Source organism: Stomoxys calcitrans, chromosome 5, assembly GCF_963082655.1.
Source record: "Stomoxys calcitrans chromosome 5, idStoCalc2.1, whole genome shotgun sequence".
Lineage (NCBI taxonomy): Eukaryota > Metazoa > Arthropoda > Insecta > Diptera > Muscidae > Stomoxys > Stomoxys calcitrans.
Genome location: NC_081556.1, coordinates 77358870 through 77385897, shown reverse-complemented (window position 1 = coordinate 77385897; position 27028 = coordinate 77358870). Strand labels below are relative to the sequence as shown.

Below are 27028 nucleotides of genomic sequence, written 5' to 3'. Positions count from 1 at the left end.
CGAACGATCAGACACACGGACATCGTCAAATCGTCTTAGAATTTTATGACCATCCGAAATATATAAACATTGTAGGGTCGGAAATTGATATTTCGATGTGTTGCAAACAGAATGACTAAATGAATATACCCCCTAGCCTACGGTGGTGGGTATAAAAATTGTCGCTTCCATTATGAGCCTCTCTTCATTGTCGGGAACATGGTCTGTAAATAGTATTATAAACAAATTAATTTTATATACATATTCATCTTTATTTTCGTTGTCGACGGCGAAAATCGACAGCAGTCAAAGGCGAATTCCACATTTCGTGGTAATCTGTAAAGTTAATTCCTTCGACGCTTTAAGCAGGGTACTCTGTTTTTAGTTGTGCTAAACCGCAACAAAATATCTCAATTTATGGCATATTTTCTGCACCAACACAATGCTGCCCCCATATTACACTAAACTCAGAAAAACGCTGCGTCGTAATTATGAGTTAGATACACAATACAAGTTAGTTCATGGTATTTATTCACTATAAGTTAAAAATTCTTCAACAGTTTGCAAATTAACTTTGTACATATAAAACTAACTACTCATGACTATAGATAAAATGGCTTACAACTGGGGTGGAGTTAAAAATTTTCCTAAAGCGATTATTTTAGACATAAGCTAGAACTTTACTAAACATAGGTAAAAGCATGTCATCGTTGACAAAACCTATTCTAAAATTTATTTTTGAATGAACTGTTTAAGGAAATTTGTATTTTTAGTCCATCATAACAAAAATGTTCATTTTGGTTTAATGAGTTCACAAATACATGCTAGAAACAAAGAACACTTTAATAAACTGCTTTGTAAACAGAAGGTCCTTGGTTCAACTCTCAACTGCGGCAAAAGGTAAAGTTTTATTTAATTTATAATTGCAATGTTAATTCAAAATTTGTCTTCCTCATTATAGCTAACCGATAGAGAGCGTGGGGTGGGAGACATGGGGAAATAAATATGTTGTGTAGTCCAATCTCCATTTGGACCCTCCAAAGAGTTCGGAAAGAGCAATTTTTTCATTTCAGTTTCAATGCTTACTTGGGGGAAGTTTAAAGATAAGTAGTAGTACGTATAAACAATTTCGTAGCGACCTTTTAAATCTTTAGCGCTATATGAAGTTCAATACTGCTCAAACTTAGTTCATTTTAACTAGTATTGAGGTTCAACATTTTTTGTGTGTGGGATAAATTGTGCCTAACTGCTACTTTTAAGTCGTTAGAAAAAAAAAAGCATTTTAACTTTTCACCTAAAAAAGCATTCTAACTTTTCCCACATTGCAGCGAGACATATATTTGACTTCTTCTCACTTCTTTTCGCATTACATATGTTTGAAAGGGAACACACTATAATCTTGATCAATGCATAATTTATACTATCAAATAACAATTTAATTGGTACAACTAAAACCAGTACAGCCACCGAGTCTACCTACTACATCTAATAAATAAAACCTATTCCCAATTCTAGTCAGTCAATAAAACCTATGCCCAAATCTGGTAAAGAAGATGTTTTGACAATAGGACCCAAATATTGGCAGTTTTATCGATTAAAAATTACTATAAATCTGGACCGATTTTGATGAAATTTTGCACACATATTGGAACGCCAAATAGAACACCTTATACAACACTTAAAGGCCATATCGGATGAAAGATATATAAGGGGGCTATATCTAAATCTGAACCGATTTTGATGAAGTTTTGCACATATGTTAAGGTCGATGACAAAACAATCTATTCCAAATTTTGTGCAGATCGGTTGAAAATTTTAGCTACTATGGCCTTTTAAATGCAAATTGGAAAATTGCCAAAATTCTTGTTACTGTAAAATTGGTAAAGATACCTCAAAATTGTTTGTGGTCGCTATTGGGTGCAGGAACTGACCCATCGGTGGTGACATTTGGTTATAAAGTCAGCGCTGAATTTTTCTCAGATTACCAACACACTATTTATAGGCTGATCCTAGTCTTTCAAAGCCTTCAAATTGTGGTTGTTTTGTGAATATCTTTTGAAAGTTGTATTAATGGCTTTAACACTAGACAACGGCAACGACTCTTGCTGCTGCTCCGTGTGCACAGGTTCGAACTCCAGCCATTCGAGACTTCGATCATTGAGATCGTCTCGAAAGAGAAACAAAATGAAAATTGTAAAGTTAAATTATCTTCGCCCTAACAGACAAAAAAAACTTGAAAATAAAAGTTCGACAGAGCCCGACCGGTATTCGAACCTGGGCAGCGAGAGCCGTTGCTGTTGTATAGCGTTCGAAGCCATTAATGTAACTTCCAAAAGATGCACACAAATGACTTGTGTATGCCATGTAGGCTAAGTAGTCGTATAGAAAAAAAAGTCTATCACTATTACAAAGAAAGTGGAAAAGAACAGCTAGTGTGAAAGGTGTCAGACTTGTGAAAGTGTCGTGCTTACATCATAGACACGTTTTCGCGGTATATTCGGTATAAGTACGACCTACCAATGTATGGCCCTTGAGGCCTCCACACCTCATATGGCCGACAAGTTATCCTAACCAAATGATGAAACGCGTCCCACAGTGTTTGGTGTGTGTTGTGCAAACAATCGCAAAAATGTTATCTTTTGATAAAATTACATTTCGATTCGGTCTTGAAAAAAATTTACGTAGAACCATCTACATTCTGCTTAAATGAAGTCGCTAATGCATTTTCGAACTTAACTAAAATCGATCGAAAATCCGGTTTTCATGGAAAAGATGTCCGGTAAAAATTGCATCCAACTATTGTCGTATATGCTTATAATTTCCATTGTGTTTGTATAAGTCCTAAAGTTTTCCTAATTTAAACTTGTTTTTATTCTTTGTCCACTAATTGATGTCAAATGCTCTAGCGGCAATATAAAACTTGCTCTCATAGATTTCTTCACTTGAGGTGGGTATTAAGTTCGTGTTTCACAGTGAAAATTATCATTCATTAGGCCATTCCCATTATTTATGATAAAATTTTCACCAGTCATCAGTGATATTTTTGTAGTTTTTCAAAAAAGTAATAGTGAAAACCTTGGGTATTTCACTGTGAAACACGAATTTCATTTAAGATTTTCGTACATAACACATAAAAATGCAAATTTTCCCATGAACAATCCATTAAGCAACTGGGGCACACTTCTCACAAATCAATGAGTGCTGTCCGATTCAATTTTAAGCTCAATGATAAGGGACCTCCTTTTTATAGCCGAGTCCGAACGGCGGGCCGCAGAGCGACACCTCTTTGGGGAGAAGTTTTTACATGGCAAAGTATCTCACAAATGTCGCCAGCATTAGGAGGGGATAACCACCGCTGAAAAATTTTTTGATGTTCCTGCCAGGATTCGAACCCAGGCGATCTGCGTCATAGGCGGACATGCTAACCTTTGCGCTATGGTGGCCACCACATAACACATAAGGAAATCATTATTCGCAAAATCTTTTCATTGTAAAAAGATTTTCTTGGAAGTAATCAATAATTCCAAAATAAATTTAAAAAAATATTGTAAATAATATTTCACTGTGCTCAAATCTACGGTCAAAGTCAACAGAACTAACAAATTTCTACTAGACTTTTCGTTCCTTAATCGCTATGAGCTCCGTATCAATTGTCTTAAATACTGTATTGTGAAATATGGAATTTCAAAAAAAATAAACGAAATGTTTTTTTTTGATATAATTATTCTAAAATGTAAATTAATCTGGATGATTATGTCGGGAATTGAAAATTATGTTTCCTAGTTCTTAAACTTTTCATTTAATTGCCGATGTAAATCAAATAATTTATAATTAAATATTAATAATTATTCTTTGGAAAAGTTTTTCAGAATAACAAGCAAAATATTTATTTTTTTTTTAATATTTTTTTCTACAGATAAAACTTCAATTAAAACAATAAAAAGAGAATTAAGAAAGAATCATATAGAATTATGTCTTAGAAAAATTATTATATGTTTGTCTTTCAGAACAATTTTTATAAAAAAATTGTAGCAATAAAATTCCATGAAGATATTGGCTTAAAGAAACTTTTATTAACTTTTCGTTTAAAAAAAAACAAACACAAAAGCCTTTTGAAAAAATTACATTGCCATACGGTCTTTAAAAAAAGTCTTTTGAAAAAATTACATTGCCATTCGGTCTTTTGAGATTAAGCGAAGAATAATACTGGCAAACCGATGCTACTTTGGACTAAGTAAGCAGTTTAGAAACAAGGCCACCTCTCGACAGACGAAGATTACACTATGCAAAACACTGATACTACCCATGCTGTTATATGGTTCTGAAGCATGGGTACTTGTGAAAGCAGATGAGGCAGTGCTTGGAGTATTTGAGAGAAAGATTCTTCGTAAAATATATGGACCAGTTTGCTTTAATGGAGAAAATAGGCGACGTATGAACCACGAGCTGTATGACGACGATAGCATAGTAACACGCATCAAAATACAACGGCTGCGTTGGCTAGATCATGTTGTCAGAATGGATGAAAAGGCTCCAGCAAAGAAGTCTTTTTAAGGCAAACATGGTGGTACACGCAAACCGGGGACACAAAAAGCCCGATGAAAAGATCAAGTGGTGGGAGACAACTCGAAACTTGGTGTCAGAGATTTTAGAATGAGCGCAGAAGATCGGGGCGCTTGGAAGGATATTCTACGTTCAGCTAGTGGAACAAATGTTCTGTCATAGCCAACTAAAGTAAGAAAGTTAAGTAAGTATAAATATGATATTTTGTCATATTAAAAAATGTTACTGAAATTTTTTGTTTAGATTAAATTAAAAAAAAAAAATTTTTCTTTAGACAAACTCATTTTGGGGTGGGGCTCGGACTACGTCCCTGGCTCCCATATATATCTTCCCATATAAATCTTCCATACGATATGGCCATACGATAAGGCTATAGAATCCACAAATTTAGTCCGATCTTTATAAAATATTGCAAGATATATATATTTTGACGTCGCAAAACGTGTGCAAAATTTCATCAAAATCGGATCAGATTTAGATATAGCTCTCTTACATATATTTCATCCGATATGGCATTTGAAGGCTATAGAGTTGGGTTTTAAGGCTATGGAAGCCACAATTTTGGTTTGATCTTTATAAAATTTAGCCTGAATTGTTTTATTTGACGTCTCAGTACGTGTGCTAAATTTTATCAAAGTCAGTCCAGATTTAGATATAGGTCCCATATATATCTTTCATCTGATATGGTCTTTAAGGCTGTAGTAGCCACAATTTGGTTCCTATCGAATCTTACAAGGTTCTATTCAGTATATCAATAGGTATGCAAAATGAAAATTTTACTATATTTCAACATAGGTTCCATGCATTAAAATTAGTACGCAGACTTGCTGGTGTAAGGATTATATATGTAGTCGTCTCCGCCCGACTTTTGCCTTTAAATTTTTTATTTTTTTTTATCAAAATATGCATTTTAATGGCAAAACGGCTTCCTTAGCATCGATCTAATTTCAACATGTTTTAGATAAATGTTTTCTGTTTGGGTTTTCCTCAATACATGCAATTTATAAAGTTACTGTAATGAAAACAAGTAAAAGCGTGCTAAGTTCGGCAGGGCAGAATCTTATATACCATGGATCGCAATTGTCGAGTTCTCTTCCAGGCATCTCTTTTTAGGCAACGAAAGAATTGCTGTGATATCGGAGCTACAATATCAAGTTATCGTCCGATTCGATAATTGACACGTATGTTGAAGGTCATATGAGAAGTCTTTGTACCAAATTTCGGATAATAATTGCGACCTTTAGAGGCTGGATAAGTCAAAATCCCAGATCGGTTTTTTTTTGTCCATGAACATTCCATTAAGGTCCTCCTTTTTTATAGCTGAGTCCGGGCGGCGTGCTGCAGTGTGACACCTCTTTGGAGAGAAGTTTTACATGGCATTTTACCTCTTTAAAATGAATATGCAATTTTTTTCAATCACCTTTTTCAAAAACTTTGATTGATAATATCATTTTCGTGATTGAAGCAGTTTCAGTTAAAAAATTAATCGGATCAATTAATTTCGTGATTAAAACCGGTTTTTTCTGTGTATGTAATAAAAATATTGCCGCCATTAAAAAATATTATTGTAGTTTTATTTTAATGATTTGTGTGCGTAAAAACGTGATCCAATACTCGACAGCGGAGAAAATGAAAGAGTAAAAACTCTGAGGACATTATCTATATTAAAAATATACTCAATTCTATTGAGTGGTAAACAATGTAGGGTTGGTATATTCACATGAAAACCACTTCTGGGAATCAATGGATATGAAATCAAATGCTGAATACAAAGAATCGAGGTTGGCGAGCTCACGCAACCTCATGCACCGTGCAAAACGTGGAGCCTTCAATTTGCTCTGCCAAAACTATGCCCCGCTGGTCATTACCTAGGGAAAAATGTCATGAAATGTGATGCGCATTAAAGTTTCCTAGAACCAGACATACCGAACCGGCGGTATGTACACGTTGTATAGCTCTATTTCGGCAGTACCGTCGATCTTGCCCCCCAGACCATTGCAATTCAATTGCAAGAAAGATACACTTTCCGACACTGGCTCGGCAATATGGGAGCAGGGGTGCTGCTGTTGCGTATATTGCCGCACGGGCGAGGGCGGAGGCGTCACATAGTCTGACGACGAGAACGCAGAAGACGACGCTTGTGACCCACTGCTGCCTATGTTCGCACGGCACCTTGCAATTTATTCAGTGTGACTAAACTCCCGTAGTGACGTCAGGCCAGAGCAAGATCGGAAATGTACCCACTCAATACACCTCACCGACCGATGATGGAGACGGTGCTGACAAAACGAACAGAACCAGGGTCCGTGGTTCTTTTTAATCCCGGCACGGACTAGAATCGTGCGGGGAAGGCACTCCGGGATGGGCCTTTCCCATGACGAAAAAAGGACAAACACGTACACTGAGGCGGCAGCCCTTGCCGATGAAGGTTAGGTTAGGTTAGGTTAAGTGGCAGTCTGCCATCAGACTCACTTTGACGTTTTCGTCCATTGTGATACCACAGGAACAGAAGCAGGAAGATGCCTTCTAGTTCCTACAGTTGAACCATCCAGATCGCTTTAAAAATTCCTATAACTTGCTAATATTCACATCCGCTAAATCAGACAGGTCCTCAAAGAATTGAGAACCTAAAGTGAAACTCCTTCTGACTGCGAGTGCGGGACACACTCACAGAAGGTGTTCTATAGTCTCTTCTTCTTCGATGTCCTCACAGCTTTTGCAAAAGTCGTTGCTGGCAACCTTCAGTCTGTCAGCATATTTTCCGATTAGACGGGGACCTGCCATGACGGACACAATGTCTCAGTCTGTTCTAGTCTAAATTAGGCCACATAGTTTTGGTATGCTCACAGCCCCTCTTTGTGACCATCTATCATTCTTTGTCCTTCGGTCCTGGTTCTGAAAACTTAGCTTACATGTCGCTAGAGGCATACCCACAGATTCCAATATTCCTGGAGGTGTAGGGTAGCTCCTAGTCCGCTTTACCACTCCCTGGAATATCTCTGTGGCCCGGCACCCAGAACAGGAGAATTTTGAACTGTTCAGCCATCTCGTTGAGGTATCTGCGACAGTCGAGGGCGGTTTTTGTATTCAGAAATACGTTCTCCAGGGATTTAATAGCTGCCTGGCTGTAGGAGAAGATATTTATGCCAATCGTCGTAATGACATTTTATCTCAGCCATTCCAGCACTTCCTTAATTGCAAGGATCTCTGCTTGACACACACTGCAGTGGTCGGGTAACGTCTTCGATATAACTAGTTCAAGATCTTTAGAGTACACCCCAAAGTCCACCTGGTCGTTTAGTTTGAAACCATCAGTATAGAAATCTATGTAACTTCTGTTACCAGGGATTTCGTAGTTCCAATTGGTTCTATCGGGAATAGTGGTACAGTACTTTTTAGCTGCTCAGGTGGGGTGTAATCCACACTGCCTGGAACAGCGGCTATTGTATCAAGGATAACACAGTGTCCGTAGCCGCCACGTGACCAATGAGAAAGCCCCCTTAACCTTACGGCAGTGGTCGCTGCAATTTGTCTAGCCACAATGGCCAGTGGCATAAGATATAGCATTAAATTCAGCGCATCAGATGGTGCAGTCCTCAGTGCGGCTGATGCACAAACAAGCCATTCTTTGGATCCGGTTAAGTATTGAATAGTAGGTGGACTCTTAAAGGTCTGACAACTGCTGTATATACCCAATGCATGACACGAGGTCTAAATCCCCAGCTTTTGCCAATGGCTCTCTTACAGGTGTATAGGGCAAGAGTTGCCTTTCTTGCCCTTTCCGAAATGTTGGATTTGAAGTTCAATTTCCTGTCCAGCAAAACACCCAGGGATTTTGCGTTTTCCGTAAATGGAACATTCTCTCCTCCCATGGAGACATGTTTCACTGTAGGCAACTTGTATCTCCTGCTGAAAGAATTTATACCTAGACCGCCTTCGGTGGCCCACTTCGCTGTTGCACGAAGAACTTTCTGAAGTGTATCTCTTAGAGTGCTGAGAAACTTTTCCCTAACCGCAATTGTCACGTTATCAGCATACACGACCACTTTTACGCCGTTTTCTTCCAGAGACAATAATATATTGGTAATGGCTATATTCCAAAGTAGAGGAGACAGTACACCTCCTTGAGGTGTTCCTCTGCTGACCCATCTTGTTAGATCCAAAGATCCCAAGCCTGCCGTAATGCATCTTTTAGTAAGTAAGTTATTAATAAACTTTCTTACGGTAGAGTTGATGCCTAGAAACTCCAACTCCTTCATGATTGACGTCGGTTTTACATTATTGAAAGCACCTTCATGGTAGCATACCATTGTATGTTCCTTGACAGCGAGAGAACCCTCTATGTAGCCGACTAGGTCGTTAAGGGCTGTTTCAGTGGACTTGCCTTTACTATATGCATGCTGCTGCCGCGACAGGCGATCTCCAGGGTTCTCAGGGTTCTATCAGGTCAATCCGGTGCGTACAACCGGCTGCCATGGGATCGTTAGTTACCGTGTTTGCAATAAAAGACACTTAGAATGTTGAAACAAAGAGATCAAATAGATACGAAAAATCCTTTGGTCTAAGCTGAACACAGTTCCAGCTACAAAATGAGTTGATAATTTTATTTTTTTGCAAATGCCATTTAAAAACTACACATTTCAAAAAGTGGTCTAATCTTATGCATTTCCAAGAATAAAACTCTATTAAAAATTGTTCATCTGCCAGAGATACATGTAGGTGCTTACATATAAAACATTATGGTGTTTTTTGAAAAAAATAAAGCTGTTAAGTATTTGTAAAGTGTATAGCTGCTAATACAATTATTATCATGCGAAACATTTAAGGATTTTGTTAAAGTACACAGCATTGTTGCAATTAGTTTAACAAAACCATTTGGCCATCGTAAATGCAAAAGGACATAAGAACACTTTTTATGTATAAGTTTGTAAAAAAAGTTCAAAGATTGACTCAACACTGCATACATTTTATTCGATGTAATTTATACTGATAGGGTAGCTGAGAAAAAATTTATATTCGAAACGTTTTTTTTTTACTATTAAAATTTGTTCCAATAAAACGATTTTTACGCCCTTTTGCATTTTGGTGACTACTATACATGTATAGTCTTAAATAGAACTGCCAATAGCTACTGTCAGGAAATCCTCAAAGCCTATTGTAATTGTTCCATTTTGTTGAGTATCACGAATACGGAATGCTTCAGTGAAACGCTGTATCTGTACACACAAGACAATGAACTGATCAACGGATACTTCCTTTTGGCCCTGTGGATCGCTTTTTTTAATTAGGAAGTTTATAAACTCCGGAGAGAAGCGGAAACCCATTTGCGTCAGTGCTGGGTAAATAAAGAAAGAGGTATTATTTTTTAAACTGAAAAAAAAAATTTAATATGAACCAAACCTTGTTGCAATTCATTTTCATCTATATGTCCGGAGCCATCACGATCGTAAGTTTTAAAAACAGTAAGCCATTGGTTGATGTAGTTGAATAGTTTTTCGAATTCATAAATATCGATAGTACCGCTTGCGTCGTTATCAAACATACCTATAAGAGAAAGGGTAGGATTTTAAGAAAAGTCATGGGTCTATATCCAATATCAAATTAATCAGTTTTACTGCGGATTAACAATAGAACTTAAGCAAATATTAGAGCTTAAGCAAGTATTAGCACCCGACTGTAGCTGAGCAACTGTAAGCATCGAAGCATTTTAATTTTATAAATGCAAATTTTGCCTATGAACATTCCACTGAGAAACAGGGGCTAACTTCTCACATATCAATGAGTGCTGTCCGATTCAAGTTTAAACTCAATGATAGGAGGCCTCATTTTTATAGCCAAGCACGAACGGCGTGCCGCACCTCTTTGGAGCGAAGTTTTTACATGGCATAGTACCTAACAAATGTTGCATTAGGAGGGAAAAACCACCGCTGAAAATGTTTTTTCTGATAATCTCGCCAGGATTCGTAAGGCGTTCAGCGTCACAGGTGGACATGCTAACCTCTGCGCTTCGGTGGCCTCCATTTTATAAATAATAAGATTAATTATTACTGTTTTTGTGACCAAAATAAAAAAGGGCAAGAATAAATTAATTAATAAAATAAAAAAAGGCTGTTCCAATCAATACTGATGGCTTAAAAGCTTTGGTCGTTTCATGCGGTATATATCGACCACCCCCTAAACCTGGTCAATTTTATATTTTAAATATCCAATTTACACGTTCCCATCTCTGCCAATTTACTCATTCAACACGTCATGAACACATAAATGATAGGTATTTACAAATATATGACGTCACACGCATCATCGAAGAAAACACATGCTAACTATATATGTACGTATGTCGACAGAACCAAACAAATGTCGTCGTTGGACTGACTATCTATTATAAATCAAATATGAAATACACACTTACTAATCATCAATTTGCAAGCTGTTTCGGAAAAACTTTGCCCCTTTCCATTAGCGAGAGCCGCCTGTAATTCTTCGCAATTAATTTTGCCGGAACGATCCCTGTCGACCATGTTAAACCATTGTTGAGCATCGGGCGATACTTGAGAGTTTTGTGGTGGATATGCTCCGGGAGGGGCAGAATATCCTTGGCCATAGGGATTGTAGCCACCCTAACGATAAATATATTTAGTATTTATTCACAATCTAATCATCAAGATAAAACTTACATCGTAAGACATTTTTTATCGGCTCTATTTAGATTTTTGAATAATTAATAATAAGATTGACACGGCTTCTTCCGCTTTTATTCTTCTTTTATCTACAAATCTTAAACTGTTTTGTTAGACTCAACGATATCAGTAAACTTAATAAATATCATAAGACCATAATAAATATGCTTTGTAGTGTTGTATAACGTCATTTTTTGGCAACTTTATAAATGGGAAAGTTTTGGTAGGTTTACACTTTAAGACTTCTTGTACAAATATAAGACAATTAGATGAAAGATAGCCACAGTAGCGCAAAGGTTAGCATGTCCGCCCATTGGCTGATACTATTTTCGTTTTTCGCGTCATTTTTTCGTGATTACTTTTTTTAGATAATAGATTTTGTAGCAAAAAAATTTGGTAATTTCATTCAATAGGACATTCCCTCATTAATTATGAAAAATATTCATAAAAGTATTACGTTTTTATTGAGATTTTTGTAGTGTTTCAAAAAAGTTTGTGTTTTCAACTGTGAAAAACGAATATAGTACCGGCCTTACGATGCTGAAGGCCTCGGCTCAAATCCTGTCACCAGCATTTGGAGGGGATAACCAAATGCTGTGAGGTACTATGCCTTGTAAAGACTTCTCCCGAAAGAGGCTATAAAAAGGAAGCCATTTATCATTGAGCTTGAACTTGAATCGGACAGCACTCCTTTTTGCGTGAGAAGTTTGCCCCTGTTTCTTAAGGGAATGTTCATGGGCAAAATTTGCAGACCAAAGCTATTTTGGACAAGCCTAAAAGTACATTTACATTGGCCACTAAATCTAGATATATGGCCTTTTCGAGCTTTAAGTGCTAAATTCTGTATTTTTGCAGGTTTTCTACCACACAAAAATAAATCCCATTTTTGCAGAATTTATTTTTAAATCCCAAAAAAACCCGATTTCATGGCTGATTAATCGATAAAAATACCAAAATATGCAACAGTTTTCAAGAATTGTGTATAGATGTGTGTGTCATATGCACATTCGTGTGTATGTCATTTAAATCCCCAAAAAAGCAGCGCAAATGGACATGATTTGTTTTTGGATTTATTTTAATCCAGATCATAAAAATTTCAATCTAAACGTGCTATAATAATAAATTCATTTGCAGTGATTGATTGTTTGCGAAATCCGACGGACTCTATTCCTGAACCTGAGTATTCTGTTCAGTTTTTCAGGCGGAATGCTGTCAAGAACCATATAAAAAAAAAACCTCGGCTAAACGTTGACTAAAATAGACAGGAAAGTAGTACTCTGCTTATAATGAGCAAAATGGCAAAAAAAACTAATATAGTGGCAACACTTGAAACTATTCCCGGCATCATTTCTGTTTGTTTTATTGGTCTCAGAGGTTCGTTTTTCTTTATTAATTTGAGATAAAGTATATAAAATAGAGAAAACAATAAGTGCAGATAAAGAAACGTGCTTGGAACGTGGTATGGAAACAAAAAGGTTTGATTGCTGCCAAATTTCGCTTGCAAAACAATTACAAATTTCAGCGGCTATTCCAAATGCAGAATAGAAAGCAGCTGAGTATTCTGTTCAGCTTGTTTAGCTTTACACAAAAGAAAATCATTTGAGTTGCGTACCTGCAAGCGAAAATTTCGGTAACAAAAATGTTGTAATTTCAGCTAAACCCCAACCCTTCGAAATTGATAAACAGTAAATAATTATTAATAAATAATGAAACGCAATACTATTTAAAAAGAACCGAAGGCAGCTTGCAAATTGCAAAATTTGACCATGAACATTCCACTAAGAAACAGGGGCAAACTTTTCACATATTAATGCGTGCAGTCCGATTTAAGTTTTGTTAAGCTCAATGATAAGGGGCCTCCTTTTTATAGCCGAGTCCGAATGGCGTGCGGCAGTGCGACACCTCTTTGGGGAGAAGTTTTACATGGCATAGTACCTCACAAATTTTTCCAGCATTAGGAGGGGAAAACCATTAGGTTTCCAGCATCTTCCACTTGTAACAAAATAATTGTGTTTTAATTGCAAGACCAAAAGCACAACACGTTCTTTCACAATCGTTATTCGTTCAGATTTAGTACAATAGCTTCTTATGAAACGAACATATATATATTTTTTATTTATTCTAGAAGTACATTTATATTTATTTATATTTATATACAAATACTTTCTTATTTATGCATCCACAAATACTAAATTTTTTTCACTCAGAGCATGTGAGCAAGATCACTAAGTTAACAAACATTTAGTTACAATTAGAAGTTTGGCGATCGCGTTGATTTTACGTAAGAAAACGACTTTTTGAGCAGCAACTGTGGTTGTGCTCTTTTTGGGCATCTTGAAATGTAAATTTTTTTAGATGAAAAAACAAGTTATAGCGATACGGACACTTTTCATCAATATTTTCCGCTTAATTTTTTTTTTTTTTTGAATGGTGTTTCACAGGATTCACTGAATAAGGTTAAGCCAAGCGATCAGCCGATATACTTTTTTTTTAATATTTGGCAGTACTTGGCATTGAGGATGTCAACTTGTTCTCTTTTTACATTCATTCTTTGTTTACGTTTTCTCCTATATGATGACATTTTCAATCGTCAGATTTGACATCCTTAATGATGTTTATGGGGCCTATCCACTTTGTGTTTTTGCATGTGACCTAACCTTCTATTAGTGAATCCTGGGTGTTTCACAACGAAAACCGAATATAGTATCAACCTTTTATAGGTAAATAAAACCGAGCAACTATTAAAATGACAACGCATCATGATGTGCCATGTAAACCGGCCATTATATCGCTGAACAGTGTTGCCAGTATTTGCCCGTCCCTTGTCCCCAAATTGCGAAATTTTTGTCTCCAAAAATCCCCAATTTTATTAAACTACATCACATATCCTCAAAAATTTTTAATAACTCTTTATAAAAGTACAACTAAATATTTTTTACTTGTTTATCAGAATTTAATTCTTGAACAATACTATGCATCATATAAGTTTTTACTGGCGGCTAAACCTACTAAAGATGTGTGTCACCTGAAGAAATGGATATGTAATTTTAGAAGTTGTAAAAAATTAATGTTTTTAGCATTCTACCAAAAAAGTTTTTGCTGTTGTTGCAGCAGTGTGTTGTACACCGAGGCGGCAGCCCTTGCCGATGATTGATTCCATCGGGTGTCAATCCGGTACGTACAACCGACTGCCAAATTTGTTCCCAAGAGTTTTGTCCTCATTTGCGAAAATAAATCCCCATTTGGGCAGAAATGGGAGGGGACCTAAATTCTAAAAGTTTATCTTGGGGTGACAGTACTGAGAACTCTAATGGCAAAGTCCTTCAGGCCTGGCTGTTAGACCATGCATTGGATGTGGTTCGCCTCTGTGACTCCTCACCCTAATATCCGTATGGTCCATCATTTCTGGACCATTTCCTTGTCAGCCCGAATCTCATCAATCCATTAGACTTGAATTACAAGGTCTCAACTCTCTCCACTTTTTCGGATCATTTCCCACTCAAGATGGAATTGAGTCTAATCTCATCGGAAATACTTACGAAATCGCCGCGAACGTACACTTCTTATAAAGACACCAAATGGCACAATTTTCGCAATGATATAGACGTCTCAACATTAAATATTATGCCACCTGTAAATAGAAATCTGGAGACTAATGAAAATTGATGACTTCATTGCAAAATTCAACAACGTTGTCATTTCTGTTCATGATGCCCATTCTCGAAGAATTCCTCTAAGACAAGAACATTTTCCACTTTCAGAGAAAGTTAAAAAGTTCTTTAAAATAAAACACAATTGGCAGAGAGATCTCAAAAAGATTTTTCACAGAACCGGCCATAGACAAAGTCAGGAGTATATTATTCTTTCGAAACAAATACAGCTTCTGAAAACAATAATAAAAGAACTGGTAAACATTGAGCATACACACCATTTCAATAAAAAAGTAAAAAACATCAAGCCAGGACCCACGGCTTTTAAAGAAATCTACAACATAGTTGGAAGGTCGAAGTCTTCCCTTTGTCATAGTATTTCGCACGACAGCACTGTCCTTTACAACCGACCGGAGATTGCTGAAAAATTCCTAGTGTCGTATGAGGCAGCTTTTAGCCAGACAACTCCAGAAACTCCAGTCATAGATTTTGACTCAAGGGTGGCTGACTTCCTTTCTCCAACACCTCGCCAAATATATACATTCAGCGACAGCTTCCCGGCAGTCCAAAATCCTGATACCCTCCATTTTGCTAGTGTCGATAAGATTAAAGGAGTAATCTGCAATATAAACAATAAAATGTCAAGCGGGGTTGACGGAATTTCTAATTTCATCCTTCGACAATTACCTTTGTCGTCTCTGCAGTTCCTCGAATGCATTTTTAATAACTGCATAAACTTGGGTTACTTTCCATTGGGGTGGAAAATGGCCAATGTAATCCCCATAAAGAAAAAGCCAAGCAGCAAAACAGTGGCGGAATATCGGCCTATCTCCTTGCTTTCAAATGTCGGCAAAGTATTTGAGCATATCCTGAAAGAAAAAATTGAAAACGAATTAATTATTAATCCCATTTCAAATTATCAGTTTGGGTTCAGAAAATTCCACTCTACACAACATGCACTGTTAAAATTTCATACGGATATTATTCAAAACCTAAGGGCTCAGTCGTGTACAATCGCCATTGCGCTGGACATCGAGAAGGCTTTTGACTCTGCATGTCATAAAGCAATATTGTACAAAATGGTGGAACTTGATATGGATCCTTACTTAGTAAAGACTCTCAACAGTTTCTTCACAAATCGTCAGTTTACGGTTCAAATTCAGGACACAATTTCGTCGCAGGGCTAAGCTCTGAGTGGAGTTCCTCAAGGAAGCGTTCTGGCGCCCTTTTCATTTAACCTCCTCTTATACGACTTCCCCCATATCTGCCAGGACTCACAAGACATCCTTTATGCTGATGACTGCATGATTTATGCTCATCATTCCTCACCTCAAGAAGCGTTAAATAAAGCGTCAACACATCTTAACTTGATAAACGGCTTCTAAAGAAAATGGGGAATCAAAATAAATGCAGCGAAATCAGAAGCCATCTGTATCAGGAATGCCTCGGGAAAATGTCCGAGGAATGTAGTACCAGAAAGCAAACGGCTTCATCACTCACTGGAGGGCACCAATATTCCATTTAAAACGTCAGTTAAGTATCTAGGCATTAACTTCGGCAACTTAATGAAGTTTAATAAACACGCAAGGGCCACTCTACAAAAGGCAAAAAAATAGCAGATACTTTTCATCCCTATTTAACAACAAGTACTTACCACAAAATACCAAACTGCTTTTATATAAAGTGGCCATCAGGTCTGTGCTGCTTTATGGATTCCCAATTTGGTTCTTCATCTCACCAGTAGTTGCTATGGAGATGGAAATCTTTGAAAGCAAAGTCCGTCCTGAGAAAGTGCGTCAACAAAAACTACCAGAATCCAACGAAAAGATATTCCAACGCTTCCATATATGATGCTGCAAATATCCAACCACTCTGCGAATATGCGATGCATCACCTAAAAAGTTTCAGTGAGAAACTTTTAACCTACGAAGACTCACTTTTGTCCGATGTTTTTAATGCAGAGAAAAACATACGCTGGTCTGAATCCACTTACTTGTTGCCAATTGCCATTCTCAACGAAAATATTAGCCATAATACAGATCAAAACGCCTTGCCACAATTTTACGTAAAGACGTCGCCCGGTTCTCATAGGGGCAAAGGGGGAAAATGCAATATTGTATACCTCTTTTCTTTATTCATATTTTAATATATATTTTACGAACCACATTCATCTAGTTTTTGTAGTTTAATTTCACTTATGTACCTGAGATGAGAGGACGACTCTTATTTTTTTTTTTCCTTTAATCTATTAATTATTATTCTTTAATATTAAGCCGCAGACAGTAATTATTACTTATTTACAGATCTCGCCTGTGATATCGTGCTTTGCACATTCATTAATGAATACATGTTCTGTGTTTTAATACATGTATGATCGTATACAGGATTCACTGAATAAGGTTAAGCCAAGCGATCAGCCGATATACTTTTTTTTTAATATTTGGCAGTACTTGGCATTGAGGATGTCAACTTGTTCTCTTTTTACATTCATTCTTTGTTTACGTTTTCTCCTATATGATGACATTTTCAATCGTCAGATTTGACATCCTTAATGATGTTTATGGGGCCTATCCACTTTGTGTTTTTGCATGTGACCTAACCTTCTATTAGTGAATCCTGGATCGTATACATACGTCATAGTCTCTGTGTTAACAGACTCGTTGTTATTTATTATAAGTGTTATCTAGTTGTAGTTGTATTATTTATTTTAACTGACACTTAGCTCTGAATGAAAATGTTAAGGCCGCGAGCAAGCCCTGTCTCACTCAATCTCATTGCATGTTCATACATGTATGCTCTCTCAAATAGCAAGAAGCTTATATACAACATAATCGAAAGTTAGAACAAGACATATTGGGTTGCCCAAAAAGTAATTGCGAATTTTTAAAAGAAAGTAAATGCATTTTTAATAAAACTTAGAATGAACTTTAATCAAATACACTTTTTTTCTAAAGCAAGCTAAAAGTAACAGCTGATAACTGACAGAAGAAAGAATGCAATTACAGAGTCACAAGCTGTGAAAAAATTTGTCAACGCCGACTATATGAAAAATCCGCATTTACTTTTTGGGCAACCCAATAGATAGTTCTAAGGTTTAGCTGTTAACCGTTCGTTAAGCATTTAATGTCAAAGTAAGAAGAAGACTCAATAAAGAATTTACTTTACTTTGGGCAGAAATTCCAAATACTGACATGAATTTTGTGAATTTAAGTTTGTTTGAAAACTATCAAAAATATATTGATAATGAGCAAGAAATGCGTGAGGTACCCTTTGTAGCATAGAGAATGTGAATGAGTGAAATATACTCTTATCTCAATATTTCCTTTTTAGAATATACGCGTAGTCGTCAGAGAAATTGAATCTCTAGCCAAAGAAGCCACAATCCAACTTCAAGTCATTCACTGTGACCTGGAAAAAAGTAAGAGTTTGGCACATAAAATTGATTTTTTTTTATATATTCTTCTTAGTTGACTATGCATGTGCGGGTGCCCGGAAACAGATCTCGGCTTGTGCAGATAGCTATAAAAAGTTGGCCGCAATAATACCTATAGGACAGTACTATAAGTGAGTCACACTCACATTCGTGTGTGGGATTTTAAGCAACTCCTATTGACTTATTGTTTAAATTAATGTACTTGTAGATATTCGGATCACTGGACCTTTATAACGCAGCGTTTGGTATTCATTATTGCAATGGTTGTGTACTTAGAAGCTGGATTTCTGGTGACACGTGAGACTGTTGCTGAACTCTTAGGATGTAAGTCATCATACTGGCCAAACTTGGTTTGGTTTTTTAATCTATTTGTGGTTCAATTGTTCATATTTTCCAAAAGTGAAATATAGCTATGGCCCTTAATCCCATGGCGGCCGGTTGTATATACCGGATTCACCCGATGGAGTCCTTCATCGGCAAGTGTTGCCGCCTCTATATACAACATACTATAACAACAACAGCATACTTTGCCTTTAGTTTACACAAAAATTTCTGGACGTTACTTTCAATATTCCGATTTTAGTCGGGTTTACGAAACGGCTTCGATCAGGATAGCTGCTTAGCGCAAATCAGCGGTTACAATACAAATGTGGCCAGTAATAGTCGGGGAAGGATAGTGAATAAAAACGTATCGTACATTGAGGTCCGATCTGTGTGATGTTCATTGCTGTCACGAGAAGCTTAGCTGTGAGCTACTGGAAGCGTCCACAGTTTGCGGATAGTGGATTGCTCCATACGGAGTAGCCGCAAAGGCATTCGTGGACAATCAGCGGTATTGATCAAAGAGTCTCAGTGAGAGGCCGGGCGGCACCGGCTCTTGCACAAATACTGAGTGCCTATGATGCTCGATATGACAAGACGAGCTATTGGCGCCTTAAAATAACCAATTACCACCTCGTTCCCGCTGCGATCGGTTCTTTGGGCCGGAACGAGCTTGCTCACACAGGAGCCTGACGAGGATCGCCACCTCCATGTGAAAATGTGGCTACAACAATCTCATGGCAGCCGGTTGTACGTACCGGATTGACCCGATGGAATCCTTCATCGGCAAGGGCTGCCGTCTCAATGTGCAACACACTGCTACAACAACAACACAAACCCATGGTAGCCGGTTGTACGTAGTGGATTAACCCAATGGAGTTCTTCATCGGCAAGGACTCTCGTCTCAGTGTATAACACACAACAACGGCAATCGCGGACAATCAACGGTATCGAGCAGAGCACAGGCTCTTGCACAAATAACGAGTGCCTATGATGCTCGATATGACAAGGCGAGTTATAGGCTCCTTTAAATAACACATGGCCACCCTGTTCCTGCGGCAATCGGCCCTTTGTAGCGGTAGGAGTTTGCTCACTTACAGGAGCTTGACGGGGATCGCCACCTCCATATGAAATTGTGTCTACGACAACGACAACTGTAAAATTTGGCCTGGCACGGGGCGGGGCGTTCATAGGGTGCGGATAGTGGAATGCTTCGTACGGAGTTGCTGCAACTGCAGTCGCAGACAATCAGTGTTATCGAGTGGAGAGTCTCAGTGAGAGGCCGGGTGGCCCCGGCTCTTGGTTAAATACTGAGTGCCTATGATGCTTGATACGACAAGGCGAGATATTGCCGTCGCGATCGGTCGTATAGATCGGAACGAGCTTCCTCGCCTATAAGAGCTTGACGAGACCTCCACATGCAAATGGGGCTACAACAACAACTATAAAATTTAGACACATTTGGTGGTATAAACACTCGTTATAAGGGAAAGTCTGGTTTTTATTTTTTTTATTTTATTTTATTGATAGATGAATTTACATATTGCTTATATTAATTCCTTTATAATTTTTATATAACTTATTTTACATCTATGTTTGGCATAGCGATGTTGTTGTTGTAGTAGTTTATTGTGTTCTATCTTTCGTCTGCTTGATTCTGTTGAGTATTAAGACCCAGGAACTCCGCGACTAAGATGGGGTGCGTCCACAGGGATCTGGGTCTGAGTCGAGTGGGTCTGGCCGGGCAGTTGAACAGGTGCGGTCGTGCGGTCCCTGGTTACAATCGGGACATACATCTTGCACGTCGGCATCAATCCTAGCTCTGTGGGAATTGAGGCGGCTGCATCTGCCGAAATGTAATTGAGCCAGAACTACTCTGGTTTGCCGGGGGAGGTCGATTTCTTCGGGTGCAGTGTGTGGCGGTCGTTCTCCAAGGACTACATTCACTCGGTAGCCAATTACCGCGCCTGCTACCGTGTCTGCATGAATGTTGTTCAGACCCGCTTGATCGAGAGGTTCTCTCTTGTAGCGCTGAACCTCACGCTCTAGATCGTGTAGATCTACCTTAAGGCTTCTGGGCGGTGGGTATCTATCCACAAGATGATGATTTGGATGGTTTCTGCGATAACAGCCCAAAAGGTATTGCTTAGACAGCATGTAGTTATGTCTTCGCACTGGTAGGATCTTTGTCTCCTGATGGAGGTGGTCCACATGAGAACTGAGGAGATAACCCGTCGCAGTTCGGACGGCGGCATTCTGACAGATCTGAATATTATTCCACTGCGTGTTACAAAGTTGACGTGACCACAATGGCGCTACATAACTTACCACAGACCGGCCAATTGCTTTGTACGTGGTCAACAAGGTTTCTTTGTCTGCACCCCAAGTGCTGCCAGCGAGTGACTTGAGGACCTTGTTTCTACTTTTGACTTTATTGCAGATTGCTGTGGCATGTGGGGAGAAAGTGTAGGAGCTGTCAAATGTGACGCCAAGTATTTTGGGACACTTGATGGTCGGAATCATTTCTCCATCGACCATCACAGTCAGCTCAGTATTCACCTCACGCGTATTTGTAGTGAACAGTGTGGCTGAAGATTTGGTGGCGGATATCTTCAGATTTCTTGCAGCGAAATATGAGGCAAGCTCGTTGAGGTAGACGTTCAACCTATCGCAGATGTCATCAATGGGTGGGGGGCCTGATGCCATGATCGTACAATCGTCCACATATGATACGATCTCTATGCCGTCTGGAGGGGGTGGGATGGAGGATAGGCAGAGGTTAAACAGAGCCGGAGATATCACCCCACCTTGGGGAACTCCCTGTTTCACTCTACGGTGTTTCGACTTCTTATCCCTAAATTCCACAAATGACTGGCGGCCACACAGATAATTCGCGACCCATCGTTTCAGGCTTGGCTGGAGGGACGTGTTGGCGATGACCTCAAATAATTTGGCATGGCTGACCGTGTCGAATGCCTTCGATATGTCCAGTGCCACGAGGACCGTCCTATCACATGGCCTGGGTTGATTGAAGCCACGGCAAATGTGTGTGGTGATGGCATGCAAAGCTGTTGTTGTGCTGTGCAGTCTCCGAAATCCATGTTGATGCTCGGCGATTGGAAATTCTCCTACGAGGCTCGGGAAGAGTAATGCCTCAAGCGTCTTTGCCACTGGCGAGAGAAGGGAGATCGGTCTGTACGACTCCCCCAAACTCGTGTCTTTTCCAGGCTTCAGTAGCGGGATCACTCTGCCCATTTTCCAGACATCGGGAACTATAAGAGTATTCAATGACAGGTTGAGAACAGTGGTAAGGTACTCAACTCCAGGTAAATCCAGATTCTTCAGCATCAATGTAGAGATTCTGTCGGGGCCCAACGCCTTGGAAGATTTGGCGCCACGGATGACATTCGTAACTTCACCCACGGTAAATTGTGGTGGCTGTTCATCGACTCGGAGACCACAAATACGGCGAATGGCTCTCCTTCTTGCCCTGTCTCTCTCGGGATGCACAATAAATTGACGGTTGAACAACCTGGCGCATCTCTTCGCATCAGTCACGGTTATCTCGCCAAAAGTGACTGAGGTCCTGTCGTCCTGTCTACCGGGGTTCGAGAGAGACTTAACAGTGGCCAACAGTTTGCCTGCACCGGTGCCTAAGTTACATTGCTCCAAGTGTTCCAGCCACAAATTCCGCTTATGTTCGTTGACTACCATGTTTATTTCCAGATTCAGCTCGCTGATTCTGGGGTTAGCGGGGTCCATAGCACGAATCCCATCACGCTCGTCTACGAGTACCACTGCTTGCGCCGGGAAATTGGGTCGCACTTGGGGTATTCGACCGGCTGGTATAAAGCGAGCGGCTGCTGCGTTGATGATGTCTCGGAATTTCCTCTCGGCCACAAGCACATCAGAGGGGGGTGGCAGTTCACTGAAGCGGCGATTGGTATACTCTCTGAAGCCAGTCCAATCGGCCTTCATAAGGTATGCCATCTTGCCCTGGGGACTTGTTTGTTTGCAACTTTTTAATAACATCGAGCAATTCGACAAATTCTATAGGCGAGTCCAGGAAGGGTTCTATGAAAAATGGCATACACCAGCTTATATCCTGATCTTCATCAGTTGTTTGTAAAATTTATTCAAAGTGGCATCTGAACTGTTCTGCATTAAGGTTTCCCCTATGGGAGCCAGGAGAGATTCTTAACGAATTGGACAGCGCCCACCATTCTTTACTGCAATTTATAGAGTCCAGTTTCTTTAGATTGTTCTTATAATACTCGTGTTTCTTTTTATAGCATAAAGACCGAAATTTAGCCCTAGATAAAAAATAACGTTTTCGATTTGCATGAGTGTGAGAACTTTCCTTACATTTTTCATCATATTCGCCCGCAATCGAAAACAACCCCAATCGAACCATTTCTGTCTCGGCTCAAAAACTGATTTACTGTTGCTAACCACGTTCGATTGTCGTATGTTAGATATGATTGAGTCAATCATGGTATATGCTGGTAAATTCGTAGAAAAATATGAATTGTTGGACAGTGCTGAGAGGTTATGTCTGTATTGAAACTTAAAATTGTCTTTCCAATGTAGTTTCTGTATGTTCTTTATATCGTTATCAATTATCTGACATCGATTAGGTATCTTGATTTCCAAGCTTAAAGGCATATGGTCGGAGAAAATTTTCACATCCACACTCAAATTTGCAACATATCTCAAAAAGTTGAAGGAACATATATAGTAGTCTATTACAGAGGTACCCATTACTCATTCAAAACAATACCACCTATATCTTCAATAATTTGCAACATCTTTCTGCCATTTGTGTTCATAATTTTATCTTTAGATCTACGGTAACCACTTATATATTCAAAATCTTCAAAAAATCCGTTTTTTATCAACTGTCCTTCCCCTATTCTTGAGTTAAGGTCACCCATTATGCCGAAATTTTCAGGATTGAGCTCCTTTAGAAATGTTACAAAACATTCTGCTTCTGTTTTCCATTTTGTGCAATTCAAATACGATGGAACCAAATAGAAAACACACCCATTGATGTTGGTAGACAGAACAGTCACATTATTAATCGTAATGGACTCTAGCTTTAATTTTAATTTTTAACATCCTTTTTTAAACCGTAAAGGCACCCACCACTTGCACGACCAGATCTATGTACTCTTGTCGCCTCGATCCAATGTAAGTAATAATCTCTAAAAAATGTTGAAAAATATGACATTTTACTTGCTTCTACGTGGGTTTCAAAAAGAAAAAATATTTCAAATTTATTTATATAAGTTAAGAAATTACCATAATTAAGTGCTTTTTGAAGGCTAGAGACGTTGTATGAAAGTAAGTGGCACGATTCGAATTGCTATTGAGTGGCTGATTTATAAGTATCATTATCCTTATTGTAACTATCTCTAGAAATAATATCAAACATAGTATCACCAATAATGTCCATTAAAAAGGTGGCATCTTTTTCCGAGACAGCAGAAATTTTCCCCTGAGCCCAGTTGTAGCGCTTTAAATTGATATAAATAGAAAACTCGGCTAATCGCACATTTACGTTGCTTCTTTTGTTCAGTACCTCATTTTTTAGCTTTCGCATATTATTAAACAAATTCAGTGTTAAAAAACACGAAAACCACTTTTATTTATCGATAACACTCTTTTACCACCAGCTGTTGATTCGTTATCGTTGTATAGAATATGGCAGGTTCGATAGAGGAGTTCAGCTGATGTTTTGTTTTTTTTTTTTTAATTTGGTGGTGTTGGTGGTAAAAAATTATTCCAGTATTTCCTTTTGATTTTATGCAAATACTGATAAAAAAAACACCAAGATTAACAGTCACTTGTAGGGAAAGTCTGGTTGAAGGGAGCTCGAATTGGTCGATTTAAATTTATTAAATTTCCACCACAAATGTGAGTCTGTAAAGAATGATTTTTCCAACGTTCGTTATATGAACAAGTAAAAGCGTGCTAAGTTCGGCCGGACCGAATCTTATATACCCTCCACCATGGATCGCATTTGTCGAGTTCTTTTCCCGGCATTTCTTCTTAGGCAAAAAAAAAGGATATAAGAAAAGATTTGCTCTGCTATTAGAGCGATATCAAGATATGGTCCGGTTTGGACCACAATTAAATTATATGTTGGAGACCTGTGTAAAATGTCAACCAATTCGAATAAGAATTGCGCCCTTTGTGGGCTCAAGAAGTAAAATAGAGAGATCGATTTATGAAGTCAAGACCCAAGATCGGTTTATATGGCAGCTATATCAAAACATGGACCGATATGACCCATTTACAATACCAACCGACCTACACTAATAAGAAGTATTTGTGCAAAATTTCAAGCGGCTAGCTTTACTCCTTCGGAAGTTAGCGTGCTTTCGACAGACAGACGGACGGACGGACATGGCTAGATCGACATAAAATTTCACGACGATCAAGAATATATATGCTTTATGGGGTCTCTGACGAATATTTCGAGTAGTTACAATCAGAATGACGAAATTAGTATACCCCCCATCATATGGTGGAGGGTATAAAAATACATGGCCCTTCATTAACACAAAAGTAAATGCTTTTTACCTCTAATTTTTATCTTAGGTATCTAATGCCTCTAATGCCTTGCCTTTTTTGCTTGTTACTATTTCTTTGTTGCTCAGAGTATTTTTTGTTTTGTTTTCTGGGTGCGGGTTATTGGGTCAGCGCCCCAACCGCTTGGGTTATGTGGGCCCAACCGTTTGGGTAACCCTCGATATCGCGAACCGTTTGCTTCAAAATCGGACTCTCGGTTTTAGCCGCCCCTAACCTGGGAACAGACGCTGATTATGATCATTGGTTATTTGAAGGCTCCAATAACTCGTCTTGTCATTTCGAGTATCATAGGCACGAGTATCAGTGCCACCTGACCCCTTACTGAGACTCTCTCTTTGTTTCTCTTTTGAGACATGCTCAACATGTCTTTAATTTTTACCTAAAAACCCCTTGTTTTTCTATCAACCTCAAACAATTACAGAACTCAAAGAAAACCAATGTTGTGCATCCAAGTCCTTCTTCTTGAATTTAATGCAACTGCTTAAATGTGAATCACGATTTTTTACTCATAAAGGTCTCAGGCAAAAGTTAAAAAGGGCCATCACGCGTACGCGCACACACAAATGGCACTTTTAATAAGACAACAACAGCAGGCGTTTTGATATCAAATAAAGTCAACAAGGACAAAACACAAACACAACACATCCTGTCTAGACTTTGGAAAACAAAGACGATTTCAAGATTTTAAATACACACTCTAACCCATGAAATTTGAATTCCGCTTCAAGTACCAAAAGTATGAACAACACCGAAAAAAGGGTTGAATAATTAGAATAGGATGTACTAATGCCAATTTTAATTGTTATTGCATTTTTTTTCAGTGAAAACTAATCAAGCCGAGGGATTCCATTTGGACATTGAAGACTATCTTATGGGCATTTTGCAAATGGCTTCGGAGCTATCACGATTTGCCACCAATTCAGTTACCATGGCTGATTATGATCGGCCGCTGAATATCTCGCGTTTTATGGCGGATTTACATTCTGGCTTTCGTTTACTAAACTTAAAAAATGATGGACTTCGCAAACGTTTCGATGCTCTTAAATATGACGTTAAGAAAATTGAAGAAGTTGTATACGACATAACTATACGTGGGTTTCGAAATGCTGGGGTTACCAATGCGGCTGAACTACCAACGAGCACTTAAGAAATTTTATATCGCTTAACAGCATACCAATAGTTTTAGCATTATTTCCACATGAATTGTTTCCCGAATTACTACTGTCCTTTAACATATGCAAATAAATTTCAACCATTTCCATTGCATGCATTTCTAACGTTATAAGATTGATGGCAATTAACATGCCAGTTTATGACGTTGAACGGCTGTAGGAGCAGGGCATTACTTACCATATTACCAAAATCCCATGGCAGCCGGTTGTACGTACCGGATTGACCCGATGAAGTCCTTCATCGGCAAGGGCTGCCGCCTCGGTGTAAAACACACTGCTACAACAACAACAACCATATTACCTAAATTTCGTGAATGTTGCCAGTAAAATTTAAGCAGAGCCCATGAAGTAAAAAATAATGTTTTGTAGAATTGTAAGAACAAATATCGAAAAAAAAAAATTAAAATAACTACAAGTTGCGTTGGTGAGCAAGCTCGTCCCGGTTCAAAGGACCGATCGCCGCGGTATCCACTCGATACCAATCCCCGACTGCAGTTACAGTTATTCAGTATATGGAGCATCCCACTATCCGCAACCTGTAATGACAATGAACACCACACAAATTGGACCTGGGAGTTCCAACCCGTGTGGTGCTCATAGTCTACTGGTGCCGGATTGCTGATTATGGATTGCACC

General features: G+C 38.6%; 2 protein-coding genes and 1 long non-coding RNA gene across 3 annotated transcripts; 1 reads left to right on the top strand and 2 right to left on the bottom strand.

The window, feature by feature from the left end:
* Positions 1-9097: 9097 nt before the first annotated feature.
* Positions 9098-11384, bottom strand: LOC106096021 (peflin). Its single transcript, XM_013263529.2, has 4 exons — positions 11220-11384; positions 10955-11162; positions 9943-10086; positions 9098-9877 (listed from the first exon to the last, which is right to left on the bottom strand). Exons 1-4 carry the CDS (start codon positions 11229-11231, stop codon positions 9651-9653), a joined length of 591 nt encoding a protein of 196 aa, XP_013118983.1. The 5' UTR covers positions 11232-11384; the 3' UTR covers positions 9098-9650.
* A 4187-nt stretch (positions 11385-15571) lies between these two features.
* LOC106096023 (uncharacterized) lies at positions 15572-16943 on the bottom strand. The gene is made up of 3 exons (XR_001222840.2): positions 16866-16943; positions 16527-16766; positions 15572-15741 (listed from the first exon to the last, which is right to left on the bottom strand). It is a non-coding gene; the product is annotated as an uncharacterized LOC106096023 (long non-coding RNA).
* Positions 16944-18000: 1057 nt separating this feature from the next.
* Positions 18001-26490, top strand: LOC106096032 (translin). Its single transcript, XM_013263549.2, has 5 exons — positions 18001-18135; positions 18203-18290; positions 18340-18436; positions 18514-18629; positions 26042-26490. The coding sequence occupies exons 1-5, from the start codon at positions 18064-18066 to the stop codon at positions 26365-26367; spliced, it is 699 nt and encodes a 232-aa protein (XP_013119003.1). The 5' UTR covers positions 18001-18063; the 3' UTR covers positions 26368-26490.
* The last annotated feature ends 538 nt before the right edge of the window (positions 26491-27028 follow it).

What these genes read in the sequence shown, in the direction of transcription:
- LOC106096021 (XM_013263529.2), bottom strand. An exon ending in AGCTTGCAAATTGATGATTA is followed by an intron (nt 10,087 to 10,954) that starts GTAAGTGTGTAT and finishes TTTCTCTTATAG; the next exon opens with GTATGTTTGATAACGACGCA. An exon ending in TGAAAATGAATTGCAACAAG is followed by an intron (nt 9,878 to 9,942) that starts GTTTGGTTCATA and finishes TTATTTACCCAG; the next exon opens with CACTGACGCAAATGGGTTTC.
- LOC106096032 (XM_013263549.2), top strand. Translation starts at nt 18,064, where the DNA reads ATGAATTTTGTGAATTTAAGTTTGTTTGAAAACTATCAAAAATATATT. An exon ending in TCACTGTGACCTGGAAAAAA is followed by an intron (nt 18,291 to 18,339) that starts GTAAGAGTTTGG and finishes TATTCTTCTTAG; the next exon opens with TTGACTATGCATGTGCGGGT. An exon ending in CCTATAGGACAGTACTATAA is followed by an intron (nt 18,437 to 18,513) that starts GTGAGTCACACT and finishes ATGTACTTGTAG; the next exon opens with ATATTCGGATCACTGGACCT.